The sequence below is a fragment of the Lipotes vexillifer genome, unplaced genomic scaffold (genome assembly GCF_000442215.2).
Source record: "Lipotes vexillifer unplaced genomic scaffold, Lipotes_vexillifer_v1.1 scaffold3, whole genome shotgun sequence".
NCBI lineage: Eukaryota > Metazoa > Chordata > Mammalia > Artiodactyla > Lipotidae > Lipotes > Lipotes vexillifer.
In genome coordinates this window covers 2,168,217-2,191,722 of record NW_006783631.1, presented here as the reverse complement: position 1 = coordinate 2,191,722, position 23,506 = coordinate 2,168,217, and the positions used below count along the sequence as shown (strand labels likewise).

General features: G+C 42.1%; 1 protein-coding gene across 1 annotated transcript; it reads right to left on the bottom strand.

Annotated features, from left to right (window-relative positions):
* Nucleotides 1–1,438: 1,438 nt before the first annotated feature.
* Nucleotides 1,439–16,528, bottom strand: DDX18 (DEAD-box helicase 18). The gene is made up of 15 exons (XM_007456347.1): nucleotides 16,444–16,528; nucleotides 14,814–14,966; nucleotides 14,529–14,669; nucleotides 11,875–12,015; nucleotides 10,061–10,196; nucleotides 9,637–9,737; nucleotides 9,317–9,516; nucleotides 9,109–9,223; nucleotides 6,824–6,963; nucleotides 5,909–6,070; nucleotides 5,399–5,551; nucleotides 4,640–4,753; nucleotides 3,137–3,193; nucleotides 2,637–2,814; nucleotides 1,439–1,581 (listed from the first exon to the last, which is right to left on the bottom strand). The coding sequence occupies exons 1-15, from the start codon at nucleotides 16,526–16,528 to the stop codon at nucleotides 1,439–1,441; spliced, it is 2,019 nt and encodes a 672-aa protein (XP_007456409.1).
* Between the last annotated feature and the right edge of the window lie 6,978 nt (nucleotides 16,529–23,506).

Below are 23,506 nucleotides of genomic sequence, written 5' to 3'. Positions count from 1 at the left end.
AAAAACTTAAAAAGTATGTATACAAAACACTGGAGGGTTATGTATCAAAATATTGGTAGTATTTACTTCGGTTCAGTGATTAAATATTCTTCTCTTTGCTTTTGTGTACTTTCTGAAACATGATTATTTCTGAAACAAAAAAGAATAGTTACTAGAAAGAGAAACAGTTATTAAATGCCAGAAGTCCAGCAATCAAGGTCTGAAACCCAGGACATGTCTAGCTAGGGGGACAGTGGTTGAGCCCAGGGGTGGAACAGTATATTATTCTTTCCTTTTCCTACTGCAGTGCTGTTTACCAGACTGTTTCTTCTACATTTGATACTTATGGAATCTATAATTATGAACTGGTACAACAGCAAAATAATGCTAGCAACTTTGGTTTTAAATAACTACAAGATGTAATAACCATTCTGTAGTTACAAAACACACTAAAAATAAAACACAAAACACACCAGAAATCAGAAGTTCCTACAACAAATAACCCCATGTGACTAAACCACTGACTTCGTTGCTTATTCTGATGTGTGTTCATTTTCAATTTTCACCATAAATCTATTTTTGTTTCATGGATCTGAAAGAGGCAATTTTTCTCAAAAAGATGCTCTGCCTTCTAAGTACTATGAAGAGTTGGAAGGGCTCACCAAACTCCAAACCACTTCAAACAAGTTTGACTGAGGAGTGTCACCATTCTCTGTGCCTTAAAAAAAAAAAAGTCTGCTAAGTTACCAAATGGAGAACAGCAGAGTATTATTACACCTGTAAATGAGGCTCAAAACTCTCAGATCCCATCCGCACCCTATCCTCCATGTCAGGACTGTTGGGCACTTTACTCAAGTAACAATGACAACCCGTACTTCTTCCTCTTAAAAAAGTAAAATGGAGAAAGGATCATTGTTTTAAAATCCCACATATAAAAAAAACAGTGCCACCTTTAACCGGAGGTGCTTCTTAGGTATTTCTCAAAGCCCTCTGCCCTTTTACGTGGCAGCATTTTCAGGAGGGGGTCAGAAAACTACTGAAGTAAGGTCCAAGAAACAACCAAAACCAAAAATATAAACTGAGATAATTGCAGCTGTCCAGTGTCACCTGCCCTGTCTGGCAGGCTGACACAGCACACTAAGCCATACAAACCTTCAGACACCAGGAAGGAAAGGTACCAAAAGAATTACACTAGAACAGTAACCAGGTTTGGGAAAAAAATATTTAAGCTTAAAAACATTCTATCATCACAAAGACTAAGAAGATCCCTTGCTTTGCCCTTGGCCAATCAAGAAATACTGAACTGTTTTATATCTCCAAAGAGACCCACTGGAAATATCAGTGCCAGCGCCCCAAGTCAATTCACACTCTTGTTAGATGAGTCCCAAAGCCTACGGCAACAACAATTCCTTTGTTAGAGCAAGAAAAAAAAAATCCATTTCAGGACAAAGGCGTGTCTTCAGTGAGAGAACTGCCTGCCGTCAGATGGTTTCTTGCTTATGTGCTTGAAGATCTTGGACTTCTCGACTTTTCTGGCTTTCTGGTAGCCGAAGCCACCACCGCCGCCCCTTTTTTTAAGTTTGCCGTCGTTGCTGTTCACATCTAAAGGGGGACGTTAAGGAAATCAAGCAACACAAAGACAAGGAATCCAGTCTACCGTCTGCAGAAGAACCAGCCAGCTGTACCCCAGGGGCCCCACCACCCCTCCCCAGGCCACGAACACACACGAACATTCCAGACAACCAGGAGTGGCCACGTGACTGTGGACTAAAACTCACAGGACAGACCTTTAAGCCCAGTGTAATACTTGTATTTTTCCACGCAATGAAGCCGAAGAGGTAAATCGCTAAGTATGTAGGAACACATTAAGAAATACTCCCAGTGTCAAAACAAAATGACTTTCACCTCTGTTGGGAGCTGACTGAGAGGTGCCTGACCAAGTGGAGTTGCTCTTCCTGTCACATGGGGACTCAACATGTGTTCACAACAGCAGACATTCACTCGATGCTCATGATGCGGATGGACACCCAAACTGTGGTCCTCCAAGTCCCCTTGGGAGTTTCTACCACAGTGTTAATGAGCAGGCCTCTCTAGCTGGCTGTTTCTTCTGTTGAAAATGTGTAATAAAACACATATTACATATCATAACAGAAGCAACTGGACGTGTTCCCTTTGTCTTTTATCTTGAGTAGCACTTTGGTTATTTTCTTTCACTGGTCTTGCAATTTCCTTGCATGAAATGCTTAAATGACTGAGAGGATAAGAGCCCTCCGAGAGGTTCCATCTTGTCTTCAGCTTCTTCAAGGTATCCCGCTCCTCTGTGTACCCTGTATAGTGAAGCCACACAACCACCAAGCCCTGCCCCTCTGAGCTTCTCCCCAGAACGTACAACTCCCCCTGCTCCGTCTGCCACTCAAATTCTGCTGTCTTTTTTAAAGCCATGAACTGTGTCGCCTCTATAGTCTCCACCCTGACCATTAACCCCTGCCCACCCCATGTGAGCACTGACAAGAGGTCAGTGACCAGTTTGAAGGCCTGGGCCCTGCAGGCCTCAGCCAGAGCAGACACACCAACCCAAGTGCTAAGCCCCAAGGCCCCCAGTCAAGCTTCTGTCCCTTAATGCCTGGACAAATTCATAACCGCAAAGAAAAGGATACTCAAATCAACAAAAGGAGGCACCTTGAAACCAAATGACAGAGCAACCTGAGGCAAGTTTAAGTTATTAACATTAAAGATCTGTTTCAGCGAATGGGAATCATACGCTCGAATGTATGACTTATACGCTTCCTGGGCTGACTTATGAAGGAAGTAGTTCTTTTCAATCAGTTTTTCAAGCTGAAACAGAGAGAAATATTGCTTTTAATGAAATAAAAAAGCACGTCACATAGAACATTTGTTCCAATACACTTGCTCCGAGCTCTGTAATATCTGCAAAATCAGGCTGCAGTTAAAAATAATGACAAAATTCTTGTAAGATATGGACTGAAACAAGGTAGAGAGCTCTGGAATGTGGTCACCAGCACAACAAGACACCGAAACTATCACTCAGTCCAAACTTCTCACTTTATGAAAAGGGAGACTCAGAGTACAACTACTGTCAATGAGACACTACAAAGGTGGGCTGGGATGACCCTTCCTCCCCCTCTGCCCTGCATACCTGAGACTGAATGTCAGAAATTTTGGACCAGGAAAACTCAAATTCACTTAATGGAACCTAGAAAACAAAAGCACGCAGATGAGTAAAGCAAGATGGCTCTGCTGCAGCTCGTCAGGCACTGAAGAGATGAAAGGGGACAGGCATGTGGGATCCCATGGGCCAGACATCTGCTTGTCTCCCAATGTCAATGGGAAAGGCTTACCTTCCCTCTGCTCACTGCACAGGAATCATGCTATGGAACCCTCTTGAAAGAAAAGGTGAGAAACTGGCAGGGGCAATAAATCACTGAAGCCCTTTTCTCTAAACAAAGATCTCTGTGGATGCAACGTGATGAAGCAGCTTGAAGCTTCCAGCTGAAGGAACCACTAGCCCTTCTCTCCAACACCACACTGCCCTGTGACTAGGTCACAACGATCACAAACTCCTACAGGAAGGGTATTTCTTACCAGTTCTAACTTATTAGATGACTGGGAAAGTGCGAGACCGGTGCTAGATGCTGGGGGAAAAGAACAGTTGCCCGAGTCACGGGCTCTGCCGTCAGGGAGCCTGCAGCCTTGGGCGGAGACAGGTAAGTGATGAGACAACTTGTCGAGCACCCGCGCTGGGGGGACATGAAGGAGGGCAGGGCCTCCCAGAGGAGACAGCAGCTAGCGGAAGCAGAGGCTATCTGAGAGCCAGGAAACAGGCATCTGGAGAAAAAGTGCAAGGGCTGATGGCAATCCCTAGGAACTACTCCACGATGGGGGCAGTGGGGGAAGGAAAATCCACCAGGCGACACTGTGCCAGTGAAGAGGCAAATGTTAGGCAAGACAAGTCCCGACAAGCATTCTCACGACCTGGCAACAGAGAGGCCAAAGCCCGATTAGGGCGGACTGGAGACCAAAATCAGAGGAGTTGAAATATAACCCACTTTTCAAAACAGCAGACTGAGGAAAGGCAACAGGCAGTAGCCATGCTGGACCTAGTGATAGGAGAGCAGGTTTAGGGTTGACGTTATTTTTTTGGTCAGACACTTGAGATGGTAAAGAGCTAACTGCCAGGGAGGGACTGAGTCAACGAATAAGGGCCTGAAGGAGGAAGAGGTAGGAAGGAATGGGTTCCCTTGGCCTCGGGCGAGGTGCAGACACCAGGGTGAAGACACGTGGAGAAGGGCTGCAGCAGGGGAGCAGAGATGACCGGTGTGAGGGAGCTCACTCACAAGGAGTGGAGGAGGTTTCAAACACGGCTTTGGGGACGAGCGGAGACTGGGGACGGGATGCACCCTGTGCGACAAGAGCTCAAGAACGGGGCCTCGAGGATAATTTTCTGCTCACATTTCCTGGGGGCGACCCACATAAATCTCATCTGCTAAACTGCTGTAACAACTGTCCGAACAGCATGGTGATGACGCAGGACTCCTCGGACACACCTAGAAATGGTGCTTAAGGCCATGTGCACCGGTAATGAATTCCTCTCGAGAGCAATCTGTCCCCAGCTTAAGGTTTTCCAAGTGAAGGTCTTTACCTTGGATTGCTTCAAGTAGCGAAGGAAACCCAATTCTTCAGGGCGCAAAATGAGCAAGGCATGCCCTCTGCCGTTCAGGCCTCTGGCTGTTCTACCCACACGATGAATGTATTCCTTTGGTGGAGAGAGAAAACCTGAGGTAATACACTGGTTTCCATGGCAACCTGTGGTGATCTGCATGTCCAGAACTCGCACGGTAGTGGACGGCAGTGTGCCAGCACATCAGTGTGAGACGGTGCCCACCTCCACCTAGTGGTGCCACACAGCCCGTGACCATGCTCCCCAAAGCTAGTCCCCCATTCCTTCTGCAGGGAGCATCCCCACAGAGGTAAGAGATCCATGCCCGGGGCCAAGGAAAGCTAGACAGAACATTCACATTAATTCTATGATCTAATCAAATGACTATTAAGTGTGCTTCACTTCAAAAGCTTCAACTTCAAAAGGGCTTTGGGAAACATATTTAAATGCTGGCTGATAATTTATATAATCTATTGTTTGTTGAAATACCCAATAAAACTTATTTTACTACACATACTAAAGCATGGTGTCTATCTCTGTAAGCAAATTTTATTTCCTTCTGACGTCTACTGCTCTTAACAGATCCTTCCAAACTTAAGTGCCACGGACACCTCTCAAATCTCCTTGCACACACCCTCTTTGGGTCCTGCAAAAGCCCTAAACACTGTCAGCATCAGAGAAATACTGCAGTCACTGCACATTAAAGGGATATTCTGTGGAATGTGGTATTTGTCAGGGAACCTTGGGGTCATCCGGAGGGTCATACTGAACAATCCAGTCCACTTCAGGAATATCCAGCCCTCTAGCTGCCACGTCTGTACACAACAAGATCCCCGAATCTGCATTGCAGAACTGGAAGAACGTGGTTGTACGCTTATTTTGTTTCTGCCTTCCCTAGAATCAAAACAAAACATCCATTGGAACAGAAAACTTGAAGTTGTTTGTGGGAGGTCTCGATGTAGAATCCTCAAACTGTGGAACTATTACCCTGCTTTATTTCAAGTTCATAACCTGTCCTATTTCCTCAAGGGATGGCGTCCGTTCCTCCTTTCTGGTCCCCACCCCTCCACCCCCAGCAAAGCTCCCTCCACACAGGATCAGCCACCCACTATTGCCCAAACTACTTAGAACTATGTTTGGAGGAGAGAGCAATACCTCAATCCCCACAATCTATATAACTCGGTAAGTGTAACCTGTTTTTAATAAATCATAAATAAATATAAGAAACAATAATAAATCATAATCACTTACATGAATGGCCAAGACAGGCAAATCGATGTAGTTCAGCAACTCATAGTGGTATTTCACGGACTTACACGATGAAAAGAAGACCATTAGTTTCTTCTTCCGGTTCTTCTTAAGGAATGTAAAGAGTAGGAGGAATCTCTTTTCGGAAGGACAGACAACATATCCCTAGGAGAGGTTCAAGTGAACAGACACAAAATAATCAAAACGACATTTTCAGCTTCATGAACTAATATAATTTGATGGAGAGCACAGATTAGTACAGCATATACACTGTTATGCCTCACCTACAGCAAAATTACTGCCTTCATTATAACAATGTATTCCTAAAATAAGACTAATTTTAACTCTTGATTCCTTTTATTGGCCACAATCACTGGATACTAAATACTTTCCATATTTCTGAGACTACTGGTTATTAAGTTCTTGTAATCATAATATACCAATACCTCTATTAACTTGAACCATCAAAGTATATCAATGATTCATTTTTAGAAGGTCCTTAACAGCAAGATCTCAAATAACCACAGCCTTAAGTGCACTGTCCTAAACACGATAACAACGCTGGGAGAATATATTTTTAAAAACTAAACAAGCAATGAAAGGTTTTTAAGCTAAAGTGTTACAGGAGACATATCATTCATCAGAAGACTCAACCTTACAGCTCTATTTTTAATCAACCTAATCTGGATCTCTGTCACCTCATTTCCACAGCGAGGCGCCTGAATCTAGCCTCTCCGCCTTCTAACTCACCTCACATCTTAGCGCAAGAGATGATTAAACAGCAAAATGTTTTTTACTCATCTAAAATTGGCAGTGATATATTTAGTTCATTAACCCATTTGCTTTCTAGACGATCCTCCAAACACTTGCAAGGAAACACCAACGATCCTTAAAATTGAAGGTATTGACAAAAAGTACCTGCTCAAGACCGTCCACGGTTGCATGAGCTTTATCGTCATCAACACCAACATACAAGGGCTCCTTTTTCAGAGAAATCCTTGCCAGGTCTTCAACTTTCCGAGTTTGTGTGGCAGAAAAGAGCATGGTCTGTCTGCGGGCTGAAACACACCCACATAAACATAACCCAGATCCTTCAGGGAACCTTTAGAATTGCTTCACAGCTAAAAACGCTCTCAGTGGAACTATCAGAAATGAGAGACATGGTATCACTATAAATAGTAAGAAAGGAACACCATGGACAACTTTATGTCTAGACATTTGACAACTAAGATGAAATGGATAGCTTCCTTGAAAAAGAAACTGCTAAAGCGTGCTCAAGAAGAAATAGAAAACCTGAATAGCCTTGTATCCATTAAGGAAATTATAGTTAAAATCTTCATATAAAGAAGACTCCAGCCCCAATGGCCTCTGCTTGTGAAGTCTATCAAACACTTAAGAAATATTATCAATATTTCACTCTCCAGGACATTGAAGAGAGCTTACTTCCCAACTCATACCTTTTACAAAGTTTTAGCAAAGAGAATCCAGAAATATATATATAAAGGATAATGCATCGTGACCAAGTGGGGTTTATTCTAGGAATGCAGGGTTGGTTAACAGTTGAAAATTAACCAATATAATTTACCATATTAACAGACTAAAGAAAAAACATCTGATCATTTCAATAGACACAGAAAAAACATGTCAGAATTTAACATTTATTTCTGATTTAAGAAAAATCTTAGCAAACTAGGAACAAAAGGGATCACCCTCAGTCTGATATAGGGCATACAAATGTAGAGCACCTACAGCTAACATCATACTTAATGGTGAAAGACTGAATGCTTTCCCACCTAAGATCAGGAGTAAGACAAAGATGTCTTCTCTTGCCAGTTCTATTCAGGATTATACTGGAGGTTCTGGCCAGCTCAATCAGGCAAGAAAACAATTAAATGAAAAATTTTATCTCACAAAGATATGAAAAAACCTGTACACTGAACTCTGAAACACTGCTGAGAGAAATTAGGGAGCTAATAAACGAAGATCTACCTCATTCACGTGCTGAATGACTCAGCATTGTTTTCCACCAATGATCAATATTCAGTACAATCCCAAGATCCCCAGAGATTAACATACTGATTCTAACATTCATATAGAAATGCCAAGGACAAGACCAGCCAAAACAATTTTGAAAATGAACAAAGTTGGAGGGTTAACACTACCTAATTTCAAGACTTAACAGGAGGAACTGGAAATTCCATACACTGCTGATGGGGACATAAATTGGTACAAGTTAAACATACACCAGCCACTCCATTCCTAGGTAAAAGGAGATATATGCCCACAAAAAGAGTTGTAGATGGATGTTCATAGCAACTTTATTTGTAGTAGACCGAAACCGTTAACAACACAGTCGTCCATCAACAGTTAAATGGATAAACAGGTTGTGGCATATTTATACACTAGAACGCTACTGAGGAATAAAGCAAAGAACTACTGATATGTGTAACGGCACAGACGAATCACAGAAGAACGTGCTGAGCACAAGAAACCAGACTAAAAGAGTTACACTGCATATGAATTCATATGAATCCTTGGAAAATGCAAACTGATCTACAGTGACAGAAAGCAGATCAATAGTCACCTGTGAGAGAGATGTGCATGGCAGCTGTTGGAAGTAGGGGACGGTGAGAGGGAGGGATTACAAAGGCACACAAAGAAAGTTTTGAGGGTTATGGAAATGTTCACTGTATTGACTGTGGTGATGGTTTCAAGGTGTAAACAGGACAAAAACGTATCAAATCATACATTTAAAATATGTACAGATTATTATGTTAATTATACCTCAATGAAGTATTAAAAAAACAGTTGTATAATGTACAGAACTATGGTGTTTTTATAGCTATAAGCAGTTTACAATGTTTCAAGTACTATAACCAAGGTATGTACCACTCAAACATGACACAGAAAGCAGCAAGTCGATGGCTACCCAGGAGATGCGAGATGGGGTGGCGGGGACGGACGGGAACGAGACGTATGTTAAGACTGTTCAACTTGCAAGGCAGCCTCTCAAATGGCAAAACCACTGCATTAAGTCACTAGTGAGAGTGATGCTAATGTTGCAAACTACATCTGAGGGTGACTGGCACAACCACTTCACTTGCTAAGTTAAAATTCTGACATTAGTAGTTTTCATACAGGAAAAACTCTCATCTACTTCCAACAGCTACTTGGCAAACCACATGCAGATGCTACCTACTTACTTGGCAGAAGTTTAATAATTTGCTTTAATTCTTCTTCAAACCCAACATCCAAGATACGATCAGCCTCATCAATAACCAGACACTGTAGGTTTTTATACATAAACCCTGGTGTATTCTGATAAGACAAAAGACAAAGAAAAACTGTTATCTGTCAAGTTTATGTTTCACACAGACAAAAGATAGGGACAACACAATAGTGTTCTCTTACCTGCATATGGTCCAGGAGACGGCCTGGTGTGGCCACAATGACGTTGATCCCATTGGCAAGCTTCTGTGCTTCAGCAGATCTGTTACTGCCACCCATTATTAACCCATACGTGTGAACATGGTGTGTCATCAGCTCCTTAAGGACACCAAAAGTCTGCATGGCCAGTTCCCTAGTAGGTGAGAGAATAAGGACTCCTGTTCCTAAAAAGCAAAACAGGATATACAGTGAAAGTCAAACTGTAGTTATCACCAGGAGTCCATCAATAGCTACAATAGACTTCCAGTGGGATACTGGCAGAAATAATGGGACCACAGACTTACCATTCCTGGGCATGAACTTTAACTTAACAATGAGTTCAACTGCAGGAATGAGAAATGCCAGGGTTTTGCCACTGCCTGTTTTTGCAGCTGCCAAAAGATCCCTAAAAAATAAAAAGGAAAAGGAGACAGACATTTAGTCTACTCATTCAACAAGTACCATGTACTATCACACATGTTTTAGGCACTGAGGCTGGATCATAACAAGAAAAAAGTCCCCACCTTTTCTATCACTGAAATCAAGAATTGTGCTAAAAACAGAAGTGAACAATTTTCTCCAAACATCAGTGAATAAGCTAAAGCCTTTAACGAAGGTTGGGTATGTTACCCAACACGGTGCAAGATCAATAGAACATACTGGTATCTTCTTTCCAAACTACTAGCACTAAAAAGAGCACTAATGCCCAAACCTCAATGTTTATCATACCTGCCTTCCAGAAGTGGTCTGATACTTTTATGCTGAATTTCAGTCATGTTTGTAAAGCCCATTTCTTTTATTGCCTTCAGAGTGTTCTCATTGACAAGATTAGTCAGAGAATCAAACGAAGTATCCTCAAAAGCTCCTAAAGAGAAGACAGTTTATCATTAGCAAATTTATCTTTTCTTAATAGTTAATATTGCTAGTTTCCTAAATTAGTTTTGCTGATTGAAAACATTACTGGGTTGGTGTCAAGCTTAGAAGAGCTTCTTCCAATAAGAAAAGAATAAACCCCAACCATTCCTATAAAAAAACCTTATACTTTTGAAGTTTCTCCACTGCTAATGGCCGTGTGATGTAAAGTCCAGAGCCTATACTGTAACAAAATAACAGACGGAGGGCTTCCCTGGTGGCGCAGTGGTTGGGAGTCCGCCTGCTGATGCAGGGGGCACGGGTTCATGCCCCGGTCTGGGAGGATCCCACGTGCCGCGGAGCGGCTGGGCCCATGGGCCATGGCGGCTGGGCCTGCGCATCCGGAGCCTGTGCTCCGCAACGGGAGAGGCCACGGCAGTGAGAGGCCCGAGTACTGCAAACAAAAACAAAAACACAACCAAAAAAAAACAGACGGAGAGGTGGTACAGTCAAGGGACGTGTATGAAATGAAAATGCCAAGGTGGCGGGGAGGGGAGAGGAGAGAGACGGGGGTGGTTTGCAGGGGGAGAGTTCAGAGTGAAATGAAATGTTTAAGAAATGTGAAATAAAAAGTGAAAGCATTCAGTGTAATAAAAACTGAATATGAAATCAATCAAATAGTAACTCTCACTCCAGAAAGACAACTGAGAAGAGTCAGATGTAGCCACAGATGTTTAGACTGTACCCATATATCAGGTGTGCTGTGGTTCTCCAGCAGGGGGAGGCATCAGGATCAACCAGGAGCTCCCAGCCCCACACATGCCCTGGCTATAACCCAAGTTTTGGCAACCTTGACACCACTGACATTTTGGGATGGATAAGTTTTTGTTGTGAGAGGCTGTCCTATGCATTATAGGATGTCCTGCAGCATCACTGACCTCTACCTACTGGATGCCTGTAGCCTGCCCCCAGTTCTGACAACCAAACATATTGGTGGCCAACCCTCATGGTTTGCCTGGGACAGAGGTTTAAGTGATGCAGGATTTTGAATGGGAAAACTGGGATGAGCCGGTCACCCTACCTGGGAGGTAAAATTACCCTGTTTGAGAACCACTGCCAAAACCTTTGCAATTTTGATTATGGAGACTGGGTGCTGGGCCTCAATTATTTTAATAAACAAAAAACCCAAACCAAACAACCCAAGCAACTGCTAGACATTTCTGGTTAGGAGCAACTGATCCTAGCCTAAACGCTTCACTTTACAGGTAAAGAAATAGAGGCTAAAGGAGGTGACTCTGGCACAAGCCCCTCAATAATGTTTCACCCTTCTCCTTTAGTAATGGAGCCAGTATTGAACCTCTGGGCTCCAGACTTCCGGGCCAATGATTTTCCTACTACAACATGGAGTGAGTTTTAGAAAGTGACAAACCAAAGGAACAGAGGACCCCAAGAACTATTTGTGTGCATATCAAAATATTTAGTGTTAGAAATAAAGAAAAGGGAAAAATAAACAACAAGAACTAAGGCACACAACGTGGATGATAAAAAGCAATGGTTAGATATAAAACCATTTCTTGCCAATACTTATTTTTTCCAGGTAAATTAAATGCCACAGCTGAACCTTTAAATACTATAATCCAAGGAGGCATGACATTTTAGAGAAGATCTATTTGGAAAACATTGATAGCTACCTGTCAGTCCCAGGGGCAGGCTGGGCACCATGCTGTCATCGTCCTCATTGTCTGGCTTCTCCACACTGTTCTCTGTTTCTTCAGGAGCCTGGGCACCATCTTCAGAGTCTCCTGTGTCTTCAGTTTTTGCTTTTTTGGAATCTTTGGATTAAAGGACAAACCGCCCCCCCCAAATTTTTTTCTTAAAATAAGAATACCAAATGAGACCACAAAATAAAAGATGTGTGATGCAAAAAGGCATATTTTCAAAAGCTTAACATATTTTCAGTTTTAATTTGCTAAGAATCTCTTTTTCCTGATTAAAAAATCTGGCTATATTAAAAAACCCAGTGGGACACAAAGATCTGCCAACAAACTTTATTTTTTAGGCTTCTTGATACATATTCTTTTACTGAAGTATAGTTGATTTACAATATTGTGTTGGTTTCAGGTATATAGCAAAGTGATTCAGTTCTACACACATATATGTATATAGACATTCTTTTTTAAAAATTATTTTTCATTATATTGAATACAGTTCCCTGTGCTATACAGTAAATCCTTGTTCTTTGTTTTATATATGGTAGCATGCATCTGTTAACCCCATACTCCCAATTTATCCACCCCCCTCCCCCTTTGGTAACCATAAGCTTGTTTTCTGTCTGTGAGTCTGTTTCTGTTTTGTAAGTTCATTTGTACTATTTTTCAGATTCCACATATATGGGATATCATATATTTCTTTCTCTGTACGACTTACTACTTATACATTATACCATCTTAAGTGAGCAAGAAATTTTTTATAAGTTGAACTAAACAATTTAAGTATGTTAATCACACCCAGTTCTATAAACTTTACTGAGGGAAAAAACAAGGGCAAGTCATTAACGTTTTTTAAAAAAAACTTGTAAGCACCGGTTTTTCCTCCTATGCCATTAAACATAAATTTTCTATAAAAGCTAATTTTGTTTTAAAGGGGAACAGAAACATAAAAGGCTCTTCATGTTACTAGAGGCAGACTACAAATCAAGAGCAACAATCTACTTAGCTGGGCGACAGAAACTGGCCTGTTCCTTGAATGTAAGTGGTGAGGGGAGGAGAGGGAAGGCCTCCTGGCTTTTCATTTCTACATCCACTTTTGTAACATAGTCCCTTAAACTACCTTTCCAGTCTTACCTCCCATCATGCTCTTAAATGTTCCACTCTGGGCCAAATGGGTTAACTACCATGCTGGGCTTTTACAAGTTTATGGCAGTTAGTGATGCTAGTTAGAACAGAATTGATCTAAACCAGAACTCAGGACTCTTTGTAGCCCAGGACTGGCCTCTTCCTTGGACCTTACTACCACCCTTCTGGGAAATGGTCAACACTGCAGGACCCACACGTTCAAAGGCCATGGATATTATCGGCTTATCGGGTCTTCAAGGCTTATTACTTCTGTTTTCCTTAAAACAGTTCTTAAAGGTTACCAATAGGATTTAAACTCCCAGCCCTGTGATTCAATGCTTGAGAGAAGAAATAATATCACTTCCTTAGGCATACTCAGAACAAGAATCCTAAGGGCACTAATCATTTTAGAATAGGATTACAATCACTTTAAATCAAAACTGTAATGTCTAATCCTCATGCTTTTCTCTATCTTATTTCACTTTTTGTTTAAACGATTTCTCATAACTTACAAATGTATTATAGCCTGTAGGTAGTAAAAAGACAGCCATGCATGTTTGGAAAATTCAAAGTGTCTTTCTAAATGAAACCTTTATTTCAGACAAAAGATGAATAGGATATGCTAACACAAGTGCTGGCAAACTTCTATAAAGGGTCAGACTGTAAACATTTTAGGCTTTGCAGGCAATATGGTCTCTATCACCACAAAGGCCAACTAAAAAAATGGGCATCTCAGTGTTCCAATTAAGCTTTATTTGCAAAAATAGGCAGAAGGCTGAATAGTTTGCTGACACCTGTTCTATCTTGTCTTGAAATCTCTGTTTGCTCACATTTCAATTAAAATGCCTATTCTTTCACCTAAGCTTATTCAATCCAAGAATCTTGCAAAAGAAAATAGCCCTGCCTCCCCAATCCTGGCCATTCTACTCACTTGGAAATTAACGTTCCATTTATTCAGAAGTTTCCTAACTGCTATTTTATACACTTTGCATATCCAAATTATCACTAAGTTGCCTTTCAAAGGTAGGAATTTATTGTAGGAAAAAGGAATGGGGCAAAAAAGACGTAAATGAAAAGAATCACTAATGCAAGGTCCTTGACACATGAAGACCCAAGATAAATTCTACTAACAGCCCAGATTTCTTCAGTGTCAGTAATTCCACAATTCTCTTTGGAAACAGGTAAACCTGAAATATTTTCCATAAGATCTTATAGAAAAACCCGAATGAACTTTTTGGCCAGCCCAATACTATGTCATAGTATGTTCTGTTTATCATAAAAAGCTCAGATAGTTAACTGCCAAAGAAGAGCAGTATTTTGAAAAAAGTTAAACTGCAGTCCCCCCCCCCCCCCCCGGCCCCCTCAATGTTTGCTTTAGATACCAGGCTAGTTTCTCATATGCCAGTAAGTACAGAGGAGTCTTGCATGTCATGTGGACATAAGAAGAAGAGAGGAAAAGCAGAATGATAACTTGAAAACCTGAATAGCTTAAGTTCAAAGACAATACATACCAGGCCCAGCATCATCCACTATTTTTCTCTTTTTCTTCTTCTTCTTCTTCTTTTTTGATTCTGAATTGGGAGACTGCACTGCTGCTTCCCCACTGGTCAGTGTGGTAGATTTCTTAGAGGATTTAACTTTTACATTTTCCACTGTTTCTTTAGGTAAGTCTCCATTTTTCTTGGAGGATTTTTTAACTTTTACATTTTCCACTGTTTCTTTAGGTAAGTCTCCATTTTGGGCTTCTGACCAGCCTGCATTCATAGACTGTTTTAGGAATTTTTTAACTTTTCCACCTACTACAGCTTCTTTAGAGATGTTTCCATTTTGGGTTTCTGACAAGTCCACATTCACAGACTGTTTTAGGGACTTTTTAATTTTTCCACCTCCCACTGTTCTTTCAGACACATCTCCATTTTGAGTTTCTGACAAGTTCACAGCTGAGGCCCCTGTTTAAAAACAGAACACACATATTGACAAAGAAGGAGAGGTTTACTTAGAAACACTGGTATCCCAAATGAGAAATGTCATGGCTTCCAGGACTGAAATGATTTAGTTTTTACTTTCCTGTCATGTATATTAAGACAACTTCCAATTTTATAGTGTTCTACTGCAGGACAAATAAATTAAAAAAAAAAAAAAGGGAAAGCCACGTTGATTTTTTAACTTCAAAAACCACATCTCTGTCCCTAAGGAGTTAAAAGTCTGGACCAGGAAAACTTCAGTGAGGTTAAATAAACAGATGGGGCCAATGTTACTTACAAGATATACATTCTAATATTAGGTATCTGACAAATATACTTTCCTAGACATCAGTGAGTTGAAAATTCTGTTGATGTAACCACTTATTTGTCTTGATATTTATCATATATAAATGCCTAAGACTGTCTTTACAAAAGTTCCTGTTTATATACAGAAGAAGCACCATCTTCTGTTACCTTTAACTAAGAAGTAGTTAGCAACGCTTTGTTATTCTATAGGAAATGGAAATATAAGGGAACTTCAAAAACATTATTCCTAAAACCCACACACCTCTTCTCTCCTCCAAGATTTCTTTCAATCAACTAATCTCTGCAGAAAACCTGCTAGTGTAAGGCATTATGCCTCCAACACTGCCCTAGGGGGCTTCTGTATTATACAGGACCGAAAAAGGTTAACATAACTTCAGGATGTCTGACCCACTGTCAGGAAGTTAGGACTGCAAATGAGGTAGGTAAAGAAAAGTGACATTCAGGTAAAATGCTTTTCATGGAAGTCTTTAAGGATGCAAATACGTAGAAGCTCTTACGAGATTTATAACCTAAAGTTAGAGGTGACAGGAAGCCAGGGCATGAGATTACGCACATGCGTATGATATGTGCAAAAACACTTTGGGAACTGAAAATGATGAAGTTCTTCAAGAGTCGAAACAGAGGGCAGGTGGGTAGGGGAAGGCAAGGGTATCAGGAATGTTCTGTGAAGAGCGACACCTAGCTTGTTCTGAAGCGACAGAGACATGAAATAGATGTGAAAGAAAGATGCGGGGAGGTGAGACAGTCCCACGGGACTGATTGGAAATGGGGGTTGGGGATGACCCTAGAGGTGGTGAGGAAGTCAGAAAGGGAGGGTGGAAGTGAACTCTTAGAGGCCTCCTGCCCGAACTCTGTAAGGACAAACTGCTGCTCAGAAAGGGCAGATCTGGGGCCACGCGGAGAGTCGGCATCTGCGTGGGGCCCGACGGGAGGCCGCCCCGGCCTGCCTTTCCACGCTCCGCAAGCACGCGCGCTCTACGGGGACGCTGCCAGCGCTACATCTGGGCCGCAGGGCCTCCCCACCAGCGCCGCTCGGCCGCTCGGCCGCTCGGCCCCGCGGCCGCCGCAGAGCGCCACGGCCCACGTGCTGGCTTCCTCCGCAACCCAGGCCGCCGCGAAGCTCAGCGCATCTCACCCTGGAGCTTTAGGTTTCGCTGTCGCAATTTGAGGTTCCGCTTCTCGATCTTCTTGCGTAAAAGTTTCATCGGTAAATGAGACATGTTGCCGGTGAAAGGCCTTCTCGGCGGCGCCACAACCCGGCTTCTCTGCTCTCCCCCGTGACGTTACTTCCGTTCCGGCCACCCGAGCTCAGTTCAGCCAGCCGGAAATACGTCACAGGAGCGCTCGCGGTCGGCGGAGCGGAAGTGGGTCCGGAGCGGAAATGCTTCCGGGCGCGTGCGCCGTCTTGCCGTTGGAGAACGGATTTTCTGCAGCGCCCTCTAGGGGAACGTAGGACTGGCCCTGCACTCCTTTCCTTCGCGTTGTGCCCGAGCCAGCAGAGCACTGGGGACATTTGGTAGTTTGAGCTTCTCCCGGGAAAGTGGGAAAAATCAAGGCCGAGCAGAGGGCCTTAGGGAGTCTCCATTCTTATGTTCCTACCCTCTTTGGATCCTGGACGATTTAAGTTGAGTAGTACCTAAATTTCGTAGATGTGTGTTTTCAAACTTGTTTGACCACTCTCCTTAGTGAGAAATACACTTTCCATGTCACTTGCTACCCAGTAATCCACACATAAATATAACATTTCTCAAAGCAATACCCTAACTCTTGTTTCATTTTGACGTTTTTCCTTCGATACCATTTATCCCATCCTAAATTCTGAGTCTGTTAAATATTCTAATTAGAATGCATTTAAATTGATTTTACTACTCTATTAAAGGATTGGCTGCAGTTTGAAAAATGAAGGTTTATAATCCCCAAAGCTCATACCCACAGACCCTTCAGAAGTCAGGACAGAAATTACAATCTGGCTGGCCAGTAGACATTTTTGTGTGTGTGGAAGAGGGTACATTAAAATAAAATGCTGCCAACATTAAAAATTTGGGATAGTGGGCTTCCATGGTGGCGCAGTGGTTGAGGGTCTGCCTGCCGATGCAGGGGACACGGGTTCGTGCCCCGGTCCGGGAAGATCCCACATGCAGTGGAGCGAATGAGCCCGTGAGCCATGGCTGCTGGGCCTGCGCGTCCGGAGCCTGTGCTCTGCAGCGGGAGGGGCCACAGCAGTGAGGGGCCCGTGTACTGCCAAAAAAAAAAAAAAAAATTTTGGGATAGTTCTTGTAGAAATTCACATTTTTCTTTAAAAATTGGTCCTTATGGGCTCAAATTCCCCTTGGCAATAATCAATTTGAGCTGAACGATAATTGGAAGGGTTAATGAAAGCTAGAATAATTTGTTCACTTGAGTGGCAGAGCATGAGCTCATAGGGATTAGACATAATCATAGGGAGAAAACTTGGGAGGGAGTTTAAACAGAATGTAAATAAACTGACTGAGAAATCACATTGAATTGGACTAGAAATTGAGACAAACCATGATGTGCTTAAGTTGTTACTAATTCGGTGGGTTAACAGATGAGTCAGAAATTTAAACTGGCACACACGCACAGACACACACACCCACAGACACACACACAGGCACACACACACAGACACACAGATATACATACATACATACACACATATCTCAGTTTAAATATATATATATGGCAGTTTAAATTGATATATATCAGTTTATATATTTGCCTATATACACTGTATTTTTTATATTTAAATTTTTTTTTGTATATTGTGAAGTTTAGACATCTTAAAAAACTCTTTCTGGCTGGAGAGAGATTGCTCCTCCAGGGGCTAGCCAATTTTTAGAGATAGCAAAAGACTCAGCCAGGAGCACGTCTTTAATATGCAAACTAAGTAATGCAGAGCCATACCTCCTCCATCTGGCCCGTGTACCCCAAGAGGCAATATTCCTCTGCCTTAATCATCCCAGGGCCAGGTACCAAGCAACTATAGACCACTCCTATAATTTACAGCCCACCTAAATTATCTAAATCAGTCAACTGCAAACTGTTTGTTTTGCCTTGCCTTGCTTTTCCTGAGGAACCTCCAATAAAGGCTGTGGTCTAGGCTCCTCCCTTGGTCCTGCCCCTTCTGCCTGTATGGGATGCTGGTGCTTTTCCATGTGGCCCTGCATGGTGTGGCATGCCTCCTCTTTCTAGTACCTGTGAGTATAATAAACTTTGTTTTCTTGAGCCTCTCCTGTGTCTCCTCTTGTGGTCATACCTGACTATCAACATGAAAGAGCACAGAATATACATACATATCTAATTCTCTCTATATACACATAAACATATATTCACATGATTACACACCTGAATATTGGGTCTGTGACTTTGAAATTCACATCCATCACTCTTAGGTGCAACATCTAATATCTTCCATATTTTCTTAAGGTACATGGAAGTGCTTAATTTTAGGGATTGGCAAGCTTTCAGTAGCCACATATAAGGCTATTGATGCCATTTTTTCTAGACTTTTAGGAAAGGGATAAGAGATGATAACCTTGCATTAACTCTCAAAATTGGGGGTAGGAGTTTTAACAGAGTGAATTTCCGAGGCCAGGTCTGGTGAACAAATGAGTATCACTGGGTTGGACTTCAGAAAATATCTGTGGGGTTTGGAGAGGTGGCAATTAAAAACATGTGCCTCTGAAAATCTTTTTGTCTCTCACTGAGACAAAATATCTTAATATTTTGAGCATATCTTAATATCTATTTAGTATATGTTTGCAAAAGTCTTTAGAACTTTTTGCCTTGGTTCCCCATCCCAGATGTTCCTCTCCCCAGAATATATTCATTTCTCAATTATCAACTCATTTAGCAATTATTTTCTGAGCATATCTGTGCTATGAGTATGTGATTGGTGTGTGCTAAGTTCTCAGAATAGAACTGTGGGTAAGATCGATGTGGCTCGCCTTTGTGGAGCTTACAGAACTTACATGGAAAACAATCATGGTAAACTGTGCAGTGAGAAGGGAAGCACATGACAGGACCAACACTCTAGTCTGGGAGTGGAGTCCTTCATTCAGTACCCACTGTGCATGTGCACCGGGCTAGAGGCAAGGCAGAACAGGGAGCGGAGCTGATGTCTTTTACCTGCCTACTAGAAATATTTAAATTTAGTATGGACCATATTCCTTACCCATACCATTCTTTCAGTTTCATTTGAGATCCTTAAGGCTTAGACAAGTGTTTGTATAATAAAAAGGAGATTTGTCCGTACAAAATTTCTTCTCATTCAAAAAAAAAAAAAAAAGCTGCACTTCACTGGGAAAAGAAATCAGTCTATTTCACAAACCCCTTAGAATTTGTCAGAAATAACTGACTCACTGTCTAATCACTGCATTTGGATGCTTGACACGTTTTCCTAGGGACTTTTGAATGCTATTTTCTACAAGGTTAACCACCTTTTAGTGTGTAGGAAAGTGCTGCATTACTGTAAGTAAGTGGGGTGTTGCACCCTTCATGTGGCTTGACCCTGGTTCTCGGTATTGTCTTAAGCAGATGGTAGGTGCTTGAGAAATGTCTTCTTCAATGAACTGACAGATATGAAAATGAGAGAGCATTTTAGGGAGCATTGCCACAATTCTCCAAGTCATGATTCTTGCAGTGGTTCTCGGGACTAGAGTACATAACCTTTCTCCAAGTGTATTCATTTGTTATTTAAAATAATCTACTCTGTTCCAGGTACTGTTTCGGGCCCTGGGAATCAGCAGTGAACAAGACAGGCAAGGTCTTTGTTTCCAGGGAGCTTAGTGCCTAGAGAGGGGAGACAGATATTAATCAGTTAAACAAGTGAGCGAACAGGTAACTTTACATGGAGCTAAATGCTGGAGAGACATTAAAACAAGATGATGTCATATAATAGAGAGAGATGGATAGGAGGCCAGGGCAGCATGCTACTCAAGGTGGGAGGTATTTTTGTGGAGCCAAAGTCAGCCATGCAAAGATCTGAGGCCAGAGAAAAGGCTGGCAAGACAAGCCTTAGTATTTCATTAAATAACAGTACAGGACCACAAAAGCAGCTATGCAGGGGAGAGTCCAGGGCTTGGACCAGGCTTGGGGAGGGAGGCTTGAAAAGGTATAGGAATTGGTTTGGGAAAGTGAGAACTTCAAAAAGACACCTTCCTTTGACTACCTGCCCCCTGAGTCCTCCAGTCTGACCACTGATGACAGAATCATAGACTGACCTTTGCTCATCCAGTACCTTGTGGAAATAAGAGTTCAGAATTGAGATTTACTTTGATACACTTTTTATTTGGCCTGACTTTATTTATTTTTAAATTTTATTTATTTATTTATTTATTTATTTATTTATTTATTTATTTATTTATTTATGGCTGCGTTGGGTCTTCATTGCTGCGTGGGGGCTATTCTTCGTTGCGGTGCACAGGCTTCTCATTGTGGTGTCTTCTCTTGTTGTGGAGCACGGGCTCTAGGTGCACGGGCTTCAGTAATTGTGGCTCGCGGGCTCTAGGTGCATGGGCTTCAGTAGTGGTGGTATGCAGGATCAGCAGTTGTGGCTCGCAGGCTCTAGAGCTCAGGCTCAGTAGTTGTGGTGCATGGGCTTAGTTGCTCCATGGCATGTGGGATCTTCCCAGACCAGGGCTCAAACCCACGTCCCCTACATTGGCAGGCAGATTCTTAACCAGTGCACCACCAGGGAAGTCCTGGCATGACTTTAAATTTACAAAAATATTGCAATGATAGTACCTACCACTCAGCTTCCTCTTATGTTAACAGCTCATGTAGCTGTAAGACATTTGTCAAAATTAAGACATTAACACTGGCAAATTACTATTAACTAAATTACAGATTTATTCAGATTTCACTAGTTTTTCCACTAATGTCTGTTTTCTGTCCCAGGATTTTTGCCATTTTCTAAATAATCCATGTGAATAAATAAAGGTAGTGGCTACCAGCCAGAACCTGGTAAGTTCTACATCTTATTTCCTAGCATGTCATTTTTACCAGTTCTTTATTTTACAAGTGAAGATCTCTCCTCCTTCCATGCTTACTTACCCTATCTTTCCCAGGGTAGTGTTGTCATAGTAATTTTAACAAGCACAGGTCAACTTATTTCCTTAAAAAATTTTGAAAATGGGCCACTTTCAGAGAATGAGTTTAGGGAAGCAACTGCTACTCCCCAACCCTCTACCTAGTTGCTTTACTACAGTGAAAACTATGAGAAGTCTGACTCTTCACCAACTGATTTCATGCAATTTATCAAACTACCTTCCTATATTATTGTCTGTGTCTTTACTTCACAGTTAATTTTCCTTTCTTGAAGACAGGAGTGCTGTTTCATTCATCTTTAGAGACGACCTACATTTAGAACTTTCCATTCATTCACTGATTCTTTCAAACTAGTATCTATGAATCCATGATGATGTGACAGGTAATTGGCTATATGCTGGCAATATAAAGTTAAATTAGCCAAAGCTCCCTCTGTTAACATGCTCACACTTTTGGAGGAAGTCAAAGATGTCTCCCTTCCCATTTAGACTTCCAATGCCAGCACAGTGCCTGGAGTTATGTAGGCCCTCAATAAATGTTTGGCACCCTGTTTTGAGAAGACTTCTCTGACAGCAGTGGAGAGAATAGAGGTGAGATGATCAGTCAGGTGGTGTTGCAATGGTTGACTAGGGACATTGTGAAGATCATGGGGCTGGAACAGAGTGAGTTTCAATACATTTTCTGAGAAAGAATTAATGTAACTGGGTGACCAGTTGGATGAGGAAGTTAAGAGAGAGGAGTAGAGGATGCTTCTGAAGTTTCCAGCTTGAGATGTGCTGTATAGAATACAGGAAGAGAAGAAAGCTTGGAGGGCAGTGGCGGAGAGGAGGAAGGGGAAAGGGAAAATGAGCTTAATGGGAACATTTAGTTTGAGAAGAAGTACATATAATAGAAGGCCTACAAATACCTCTTGAATGAGTGGAGGTAGGGATGGATTGCTGCTTGAATGTCAACAGAAGGATGGGGAAGATGGACTAAATGGGGCGAATATTTTTTCTGTATAAAATTCTGAGTTTGTGATGCCAATTGCCCAGTATTTTTGGCAGCCAGAGCAGGTAAAGGAGGAACAAGAACATGTGGCACAGGGCCTGGGTCCTAAGCATGGATAGAATTTGGTTGTGGAATGGCATAACAGAGGTGTAAGGTGAGGTTTAACCTCCTGTCGGCAAAGGAGTAGAGTCATTAGAAGTTTATGAGGGCAGTTGGGTAAGTAATAGGGAAGATAAGGAAATGTGGAAACAGGTCGTAAGGTCCTTCAGTAACAGCCTGAAGTTTAGGCATAATGTATGACAATATAGGCTCTTGAGAAGGGCAATGGGGATGACCAAAGTTATGCTTTTGGAAGACTTTTTTGTCAGCAATATTCAGGAGGAATTGGATATGGGAGAGAATTTAGACTGGCTGGTGGCTGTTTTGCTAGTCCAGAAATAAAGTGATGGGATTTCATGGTGCTTGTTTCATGCCCCCACGTGGTCTCCATTGCTTGGCATACCTTCCACTCCTTTCCTGCCTCCACTTAGTTTGGCCCCCCAGTCAGCTACCTTCTCATCATCCTTCAAGACTCTGCTTCAGTGCAGCCCCACTCTGGGGAGCTCCCCCAAACCCCTGTGGGCTGAGCTGCTCACTCCCTCCTCGGGACTGCCTGTGTATTGTGTTTTTACTGATGCTTCTGGATGGTAATGTGTTCTCTGCAATATCTTTCTTTCTAGTACCCTGTGAGCTACTTAAAGACAGAGATACTATCCTTCGGTTCCAGAACTCTGCCTAGCACATAGTAGGCACTCAGTGAATTGAATTAAATTATGTTGGACAAATTAATGACAGGGAAAATGGAAAGAAAAGTATGGATCAATGGTAAATTTGGAGGATAAAACTGGAGAGATTTACTGATTAATTTAATCAAAAGAAGAACTGTCACCTATAGAGTTGATGTATTCATTGAGGGTAGAGCGGGGTTGGCGATCTATAATGGGTGTAATAAATTCAGTCTGGAACATACTTACTGCCATATACAGTAAGTCCCCTGCATACTGACCTCCAAGTTGCGAACTTTCAAAGATGCGGACATGAATTTGCATGTCCAGTCACGCAAGTTAGTTCACATGTCTGGTGTACATTGTCGTGTGCGT